Below are 9,720 nucleotides of genomic sequence, written 5' to 3'. Positions count from 1 at the left end.
AAGGAAATGGATGCGTTAACAGTAGATACCGATCTTAACTGTTCATTTTGTTTTCACAGACGAACCTGGCCTCATAACGAAGCTGTGACCTCTTACTTGCTCGGTGCTTTGTCCGCAAGTCCGGATTTCTATGACGCCGATAGTGACGCCATTGTGTGTAAGTAACTTTTACTGTTTTCTTCTTCCTTGTTTTAATTTTACTGTGACTTAAGTTTTCTTATTCATATCACTCATTTAATTGTTTTCCAGCTGCCTGTAAGACGTACTATGAAACGGTACGCAGGAGCTTCAGACACACACGGCCTGATCTCGCATCGCAGGCGGAAGCTGTGAAGAGGTCAGCTCGGAGTCGTTCCAGGAGAAAGAGGGTAAGACTTATTAGATTTATTAGATCCGTTTTTGGTCAATGTGACCAAACCTACCTAAACCTATTTTTCAGGTGCATTAATAGATGTGTTGTGTCCATGCGCAGTGCATCGCGCAGTACTGATTGTCTTTATTGATTGTTTTACAGCTGCTGGAAGCGAGACGGAGTGTGCTTGCTAGCGATGAGGTGGACCGTTGGAAGTGCGGCACCACAGACATGATGTCTGATGAGGAGGACGGCGTCGTTGGCGGGGTGTCTGGATGGATTGTGCGACCTCCATCCTCTCGTAGCCAGGAGCTCACCGAGCTCTTTGCGACTCTACAGTCGCGATTAGAGAAGACTCCCAAGTACAGGGCCACGCACCGCAGGCGGCTGTAAAATTGACCAAATTCGGACAGAATGTCGCCAGTTCATTTGTTTGTTGTGTGGGCAAATTTGTACAGTTGTGTGTTGTGTTGTCAATAAAGCTCTTTCTTTGAATACTTCCTCCTGGCAATTTTTCCTTTCCTCAATAAATTCATTCATATTTATATTTATAAATATATAAATAAATAAAAATAAATATATGTGTGTATATATATGTATAAATATACATATATATATATATATAAACATATATGTATATATATATATATATATATATATATATATATATATATATATATATATGTGTGTATTCATTGTTTAAAAGACCCAGTGTGACCAATAGTAACACATCTGCCAACGGGGGTGGGGTTTACATTTATAATGACTCATCAGGTTGACCAATAGTGACAGATCTACCAACGTGGGTTGGCTTTACATTTATAATGACCAGATCTGCCAACCAATCACGAGCGATTATACTTGTTTAAAACTAGTGGTTTCATCCAATCCAGAGTGAGGATATTCAAGCCATCTCTGGCCAGGCGCGGTTTCGCTGCTATTCATATGCTAATTAGAGCCTTCGCTGTGGTTCGTTTCCGACAATTTTCGGCACAGACGAACGCGGCGTTCGCAGCCTGTAAATTGTCGTTAACTCCCGAAAATTAGGGAGATTTTCAGGCGTTTACAGGGACAAAAATCCGACTTGTCATGCAGTGTGTGAGGAGGTCAGCTCGAACAATGAAACCTCGAGAAATGCTTGCATATGACCACTTCGGACAGCCCTCATATCAGCCCTGGAGGCCAGGAGCGAACCTGATGTTTACTTGTGTTCCTTATCCCGTACCATTTTACCCTGTTCCTGGACCTTGTTACTACCCAACCCCAGTATGGACAAGCTAGACTCGACAATGTGACGTGGCATGACAATGTAATGACATTTAAATATGTTACTATTGACAATCAGACGTACTAGACTTCTGACGGCTACGCTTTTCATGTTTAAGTTTGGTCCTAGATGTCTGGAGACATCTTTTAAAGCAGGGGAGAGTGTAGTAGGTTGGAAAATGTTACATGTTTAATTTTATTAAACACCGGGCCCTCACGTGCCGCTCAGACCAGCTGCAACCCCAACTCCGATTCCAGCTTGCCGCAAAGTTGCGCGTCTCTCCACGGACAACAGGCTGCCGAGGTGCGAGACCTCAGACCACGCACGAGCTGCTGTAATTTTTCTTTTAAGGTTTTTTAGACGCATTTTATTAGCAGTGGATAGATATGAAAAACAGGAGAGAGAGAGGGAGATGTTTTGGTCCGAGAGGCTGAGTTTGTGACGGGACAATCTATATAGATATAAATTCATGTGTTGATTCAATTAGTTGCATTAAATAGTGTTTGTTGTGATTATTTATTGCATTTAAATGTGCCTGGAACTGTGGAAACCTGCCTGTGAAGTCTTGGTGACGTGTGCGCACTGTGTGCCGGTCAGCCAAACTGCCACTCCGCCAGCTGTAATTCGCCTTGAATGAATGGACTTTATTTGCGCCTTGCGCCTTACACCAAGAGTAGACTAGGTTGGAGCTGGCGGGCTTTTGCCGAAGTCTCGGCGAGGCTTTTTGCCACGAAACTTCCGCTGCACCAAGCTGAATCTGTGACTCCTCCCCCTGCTGCGCCGCCACACCCATCTTGGCGCAGACGATCCACCAAACTGCCAAACTGACCGCGCGCAAGGCTGCGCGGGTCGAAACTTGCATTACGCCGGCTCCGCCACCCTGCGCTGCGCCACGAAACTAGGGCCCTCTGTCTCTCGCGTCCGGCTTCCTGCAACAGGTCGAACTCTCACCCCGACTTCTGATTGGTTCTTACTCAATACACACACAATACGTGAATTTAAACTAACACATTTTTAAATGCATGTAAACATTACTTAAACATTTCAAGACTTTAGAAAACATGTCTGAAACTAAAATAAACAAAATAAAATTACAAATAGTGAAATACCCCAAATTCCCAAAGGGCTACACTGACTTAGTAATTGCCTTCATGTGGCTGTTACAATTTAGATCACTATCTATAAGGACACCAAGATTTCTAACCATATCCTTTGTTTTAAGTCCTTTTTTCCGATAGTGTTGGCAATCCTAAACCTTTCCTCCTTTTTACCAAAAACTATTATTTCAGTCTTGTCTTTTTTTATTTGGAGGAAGTTATGTGTCATCCAGTGATTCATTTGCCGATAAGAAATTACTTGATTAAAATAAATTAATTGCAATTAATTGCGTTTTCAACCTGTAATTCCCCGCCAGTCCACGCGAGGGCGCGCTTGACGCCAGACGTACTTGACGCACATGCGCGAACACAAGCGAAGCAGGGCTCTGACGACAACAACAAGACAAACGAGAAGTGGTGTTTCCCACACATTGACGAGACTATGGCTGTATCCGAAACCGCATACTACCGTACTGCCTACTACATACTGCGTTAGTATATACTGTATACTGCGTACTGAATGTGGGATTCAGTATGCTACTTCAGCAGACCGACGCCGTTCACACCGCAGTATGCAGTATGCAAGTTTCCCAGAATGCATTTCGTGGCGACCGGCAGCGGTAGTTGTAAAACAGGCGCAAAGCTGTTTTATTTCCTGCTGTAGCGCTGTTATTATGTCACTTTATTACATTTTAATATTTTTTCATGCGAGAAAGTAACTGTTTAGACCCCCAATGTGCGGTTAGTTTACCCAAATGACGGCTGTTTAGTAATTTGCCTCGATGTTTTCGGAGAAGTGAAGCTCCGGAAGGAGCGGGTCGTCTCAGAGGCAGCAGCCCGTCTCCAGAGGTGTTCCGCTGGCCAACATGCGTCGTCGTCCCGGGGGAGACAGCAAGCTAGTTATCTTAACCGCTGTTTGTAGTGGACAGTATACAGTATAGCGCTGTCTCGGGAGCTCTGCATGTACAGAAATCACCAAATATTAATAAAAAGTTTGAATTAACAGAGTACTTTTTTTCATTTCATATGTACAACAGCCTGGGTTTCTATTGTACCTATATAGCTTTCGTCACAATAATCAAGTAGCCTATGCACTGTACTTATGTAAACAAATATAAACGCCGTACTGCTCCGGAGTACGTGACAACGTCATGAGGCTTACGGACAGTATAAAAGGTGAGCAGAGGCGGGAAAAAACTGAGGGAGACAAAGGAGAAAATTGAAAACAGCAAAATACTGTAAATGTCATATTTATCAGTCGTAAGAGGCCACAATGTGGCACAAAGAAGACGAAGGAGGGAGAGGACCAGGATGAATCTTCTTTCAATCATATGTGAATATGAATATGAAGCCAATGTAAGTAAACCAAACATTTATGTGTCAGTTAGGGGCAGTTGTAGTTCTTAACCTGGGCATACAGTTGTGCCAGATAAGTCAATAAATAATATTCAGAGATAAACACGTTTATTAAGAAACAATTTATAAGGCCTTCTTGAAACAGTTAACTTAAAATAAGAGAACTTGAACAGTCATGTGAAGTGATACAACAAAGAAAAAACATTTGCCCCTGCTCCCACAGGCTGCGCCTCAAGGGCAATATTTACGATTAAATGCCCACACTCCTGTGGTCCGCCTCTTCTTGGGAGAGGGGGACTTAAGGCGAGACATCCGCCTTTCAAGGCGGACAGTAAATGCCTTGGTCCAGGCTTTGGGGTGTGGCAAGGACCACGGATGGGGAGACGCCCTGGAGGTTGCAGTCTTCCTCTATCGGGTGGTATCGGAGGCCTTCGATATCCCCACCAGCACAGTCCACGATATTGTGCATCGGGTGGCAGACAGCATCATGGCCATCTATGCCAGGGTGGTGCATTTTCCTGCTGCAGATGAGCTGGAGGGCATTGGGGAAGGCTTTGCCCACCTTGCTGGCTCCCGTGCCTTTTGCCATGTTGTTGGCTGCATTGACGGGACGCACGTCAGGATAAAGCCACCTGCAGCAAACAAGGATGATTACCTGAACAGGTATGCTGCATACAAAGTTCTATTTAATCCCATCTTAATTAGGGCTGCAACTAACGATTATTTTCATTATTGATTAATCTGAAGATTATTTAAATAATGAATCGATTAGTTGTTTGGTCGATAAAATGTTAAAAAATGTTGAAAAATATCAATCAGTGTTTCCCAAACCACACTATGACATCCTCAAATGTCTTGTTTTGTCCACAAATCAAAGAGATACTCAGTTTATTGTCATAAAGGAACAAAGAAACCAGAAATATTCACATGTAAGAAGCTTTTTTCTACTCAAACCGACACTTTGAGTATCAAAATAGTTGACGATTAATTTAATAATCGATTATTGTTCAATTAATCGATTAATTGTTGCAGCTCTAATGTTAATGTAAACTATTTAGTGATTTTTTAAAATGTTTCTTTTTACACAGGAAGCTTTTCCACTCGATCCAGCTTCAGGCGGTCTGTGATCATAAGGGTTTCTTCCTGAACACATTCACTGGTATGGATGGTAAATCAATATTTAACAGGATGATAATAGGCCTAATTACTTTGACCTGGATTACATTGATATGTGATTTTTACATTTTTTTGAGGAATATCGATTGCTTTTATTTGTGATTTAAAAGGTCTGTATCAGAAGTGTTCACAATCAAGTACTCATTTTCTTTTTTTTCACGACCACTACTTACAGGCCTACCTGGTGCAGTCCACGATGCACGGGTCCTGCGGTGGAGCTCGATGTACCATCGGCAGCTCTACCCTCCTCCGGGCTGGATCATCCTTGGGGATGGGGGTTATCCCTGCCTGGCGACACCTATCTCCCTCATAACCCCGTACAGGGAGCCGGTGCAGAATCCTGTGCAGGCCAGGTACAACCGGCATCACTCCAGGGCCAGATGTGTGGTGGAGAGGGCATTTGGGATGATGAAAACCCGGTGGCGCAGCATCTTCCTGAAGGCTCTTGAGGTAAAAGAGAGCATAAGATGTGTGTAAATGTAACTAGTACGTAATGGCTGACAGCTGAGCAGTACATTATACAGAAGTACAGGTAAAAAAAAATAGTTTACACAGCATTTTAATAAATTAGGATTAAAATGATTTTGGTATTATGCAGTTACATAACTCACCTCTTTGTTTCTGTAGGTTAAATCTACCTTTGTCCCGGTGGTGGTGTCCACCTGTGCCTTCCTCCACAACCTCTCCATCCACAACGGGGATTTGGTGGAGCCAGATGTGGAGGAAGGGGTGGACCATGGAGACGAGGAGGAGCAGGCATACCCGCCCGGAGACCAAATGCCAGGGGACAATGTCAGAGACAGACTGGCAGCAGAGGTCTCAGCTCCTGGAGCCGTCATCCCTGCACTGCAGAAGCATGACTATTAGTCACAAAGAATTTATTTGTATATATTATTATGTATATAGTTGACATAAGTATAAGCCCTGTGAAGACAAACTGTAAAAATAAAATCTACTATACAAATAGAATGGCACTGCCTTGCCAGGATGTTTTTAGTTAAGGCATTTTTGGAAATGTACCTGAGGGTTAATAGTAACCATTCTCAAAACAGTATTAGCAACTAGGCAATTAATGTCATGTGTGTTCTCCCAAAATCTTTTTTTTTTTTAACAATGTGCCTCATCCACCTTCATTGTGATACAAAATATAACATACAATAACATTTATGCAAGATGTCATACTGTTATATGACATCTTGCATAAATGTTATATGAATATGTTTTCTGGGATGACATAATTTGAACACCAGTGACACTAGAAACAAATATAACCAGACAAATGCAATTTATTTTTTACTCTATAAATTGCTCTCTCCATTCTCTCTCCCTCTTCTCTTCTTTCTCCAATCGCTCTCTCTCCTTCCTCTCCTCTCTCTCCAGCTGCTCTCTCTCCCTCTTGTCTTCTCTCTCCAATCGCTCTCTCTCCTTCCTCTCCTCTCTCTCCAGCTGCTCTCTCTCCCTCTTGTCTTCTCTCTCCAATCACTCTTTCTCCTTCCTCTCCTCTTTCTCCAGTGCTTCTCTTTCTCGTCTTTCCTCCCTCTCCATACATATTATTTCCCTCTCCTCATCCTTCTCTGAAACCTGAGAGAAGAGCTGAAGCCACTCGGACCCCCTCTTCCTCTTGGCCACTGGTGGCTCTGAGGTGGCTTCCCTTGGAGAGGGAGGAGAGGCCACGACCACATCCTGGCTGGAGGAATCAATTGAGACCGGAGGCACAATGCTGGGCCTCCGGCCCAAAAACTCATCCATCAATTTAAACCACCTCCAGGATGCGGCAGTGGCCTCTCCTCCCTCTGTGCTTACTCCCGTCTTGGGGGCTTTCAACTCCTACACAACACAATATACACACACACACACACACACATACTTGAAGCATCTTAAACACCTCATTTATCTTTTATATTTTCTAATTTAACATGTCTTGTGTACCTCTATGTTGACAAGTGATTGCATTGCAGAAGGTCTAACAGAACGTGTGGAGGCCACTTTGCCAGCTTGATAACTTACCTTATATTTTTGTTTCAGGTTCTCCCACTTTCTTTTTACCTTGGTGGGCTCCACCTTCCCCACCAAGGCATTTACTCTGACAAACTCTCTGAATAAAATAAAATAAACGTAGTTACTTCAACAACAAGTTAATCCAACGTACCGGTATTATAATTCTAAAATCTAACAGAGGAGCACGACAAGATGAATTATGTAAGACTATCGCCTTCATTAAACGGCTTCGGAGTAATTATGATGGTTAACTGACTTATTGCAGGAGCTAACACTTCTCCCTCCGTCCCTCCCTCTCCCGAGCAACATCAGCGCCCACGAACCGATATCCCCACCGACTGTCCCTCGTCTCAGCGGCACCGTGACAGAAACTATTTAGCTTTTATATACTTAACTATTCAATTATTCAACTATTAACAACCAAACTTACTCGAAACCCTTTTGGGCGGCATTTCGCCTTCCACTAAAAAGGCTGTCGTTGGCTGCGCGCCACTCTATCCGCCGCTCCGTGTCCTGCTCTGTCCCTAATTAAAAAGAAATAAAACACGATACGTAACGTTACATTAGTGTTTAGTTGTTTTCTGATCACTCGCATACACCAAATTAAGAAGGAGAACATTTAAATGTGATACTTACATTTGTATTCCCCTGGAACACTCTCAACGCTCTCTTGCTCCGCCATTACTGAATTTATCCAGGCTCCAGCGCATTGCATTGTGGGAAACAGTAGGCAGAGTAGACTGGTCGGATGCATACTGGAAATATTCTCCGAATCAGTACGACATCCGGGAACTTTTCGCATACTGCTGATTTTACTTTTGTTTGCATACTGCATACTACATTTTGGCCAAATCAGTACGTACTAGCAGTATAGTATGCGGTTTCGGATACAGCCTATGACTTTAGTAAGCAAGATGTTTCCATTGTGCCAATCAGTAACATCCACGGGGAGATGCAGTTTGCCTTCGGGTTGCGAGGATACGACCTTACTTGATCGACACTGATCAGCTACTTGGAAAGTCTCCCCGTCGGGGAATCGAACCCCGGTCTTCCGCGTGACAGGCGGAGATACTGCCCACTATACTAACGAGGATGCAAGTCTGTCAGGAGGGGGTGCCCTTCTGCTGATTACAGGGATTGTGCACGAGTTAACAGGGAAGCATTTAAATGTATTAAACCTTTGCTGTCACTCATTTCCATGACACAGTAGCTGTGATTGGATCCAGTTTAAAAACGTACATTTTCTCTGCCATTTGAAATGTTTGCGCACATAGGGGAATGGCACCCTACTGCAGGCACGGCGTGTAAAAGGGGCATTAGTCAGTTTCTGTAGTGTAGTGGTTATCACGTTCGCCTAACACGCGAAAGGTCCCCGTTTCGAAAGCGGGCAGAAACACGCTTCTTTGTTTGTGCTAAATCCACACAATAAACCTCTGTTGTGTGGACTTCTCAGTAAATGGGTAATCACTGTCACTACCCCAGTGTGATCTGATGGTCACCGTCTAATAAGCCCGCAAAAAGGAGAGAACCAATTTTCAGGTCCACGTACCTGACACTCTCCCACCTTGGGATGTGCGGTACAGATTTAGGAGATCCTCAAAGTGCTCTTTCCATTTTATGACAGTGTATGCAGTGAATTCATTCCACTGTGCAGTCACAACCCTATGAATTGTAATATTTAGTTTACGTTTAAGCAAAAGCGCGAGTTTCCGTAGTGTAGTGGTTATCACGTTCGCCTAACGCGCGAAAGGTCCCCGTTTCGAAAGCGGGCGGGAACACTTTACTTTGTTAGTGTTTGATCCATACAATGAAACGCTACTGAGTTGAATTCTCAGTGGAGTGGATCATAAGGAATGTTGTCACATTTGCATTGCAGGTCCCAGTTTGAAAAGCAAGGATGGAAACACATTTTGTTGTAAGTGCTTGGTCCGCACAATATAACCCATCGAAATTGAATTCCCAGTAAATTGGACAATAACAATTTCATTACAATGAAGATAACCCCAGTTAGGGGGAGCCGTTAACCTCCCTAGCAGAACAGAGCCTAAGCCAAGTACTGCGTTCCCCTCCTGAGTGGTCTAATGGTTTGCCAATACCTCCTTGAGGCCCAGTGACAGTCCTTCTTGATAACACCACAGATCCCACAAACCAGTCTGTGGTAGGAAAATTATATTTAGTGGATGTCTGATTTGATACAATAAGACTTTAGTAAGCAAGAAGTGTCCATTGTGCCGATCAGTAACATCCACGGGGAGATGCAGTTTGCCTTCGGGTTGCGAGGATACGACCTTACTTGATCGACACTGATCAGCTACTTTGAAAGTCTCCCCGTCGGGGAATCGAACCCCGGTCTTCCGCGTGACAGGCGGAGATACTGTCCACTATACTAACGAGGAGGACTTTTTAAAAAAATGCAAGTCTGTCAGGAGGGGGTGCCCTTCTGCTGATTACAGAGATGTGCACGAGTTTACAGG

At 43.7% G+C, this 9,720-nt stretch overlaps 1 protein-coding gene across 1 annotated transcript; it reads right to left on the bottom strand.

The window, feature by feature from the left end:
• Positions 1–4,391: 4,391 nt before the first annotated feature.
• LOC311022083 (uncharacterized protein) lies at positions 4,392–6,087 on the bottom strand (the record flags this gene model as incomplete). Its single annotated transcript, XM_084023113.1, has 3 exons — positions 4,392–4,704; positions 5,430–5,692; positions 5,860–6,087. 3 exons carry the CDS (start codon positions 6,085–6,087, stop codon positions 4,392–4,394), a joined length of 804 nt encoding a protein of 267 aa, XP_083879239.1.
• Positions 6,088–9,720: the final 3,633 nt, after the last annotated feature.

The sequence above is a fragment of the Eutrigla gurnardus genome (genome assembly GCF_963514095.1).
Source record: "Eutrigla gurnardus genome assembly, chromosome: 12".
NCBI classification, from domain to species: Eukaryota; Metazoa; Chordata; class Actinopteri; order Perciformes; family Triglidae; genus Eutrigla; species Eutrigla gurnardus.
Note: the sequence above shows the minus strand (reverse complement) of the source record. Positions and strands in the feature narration are given on the sequence as shown.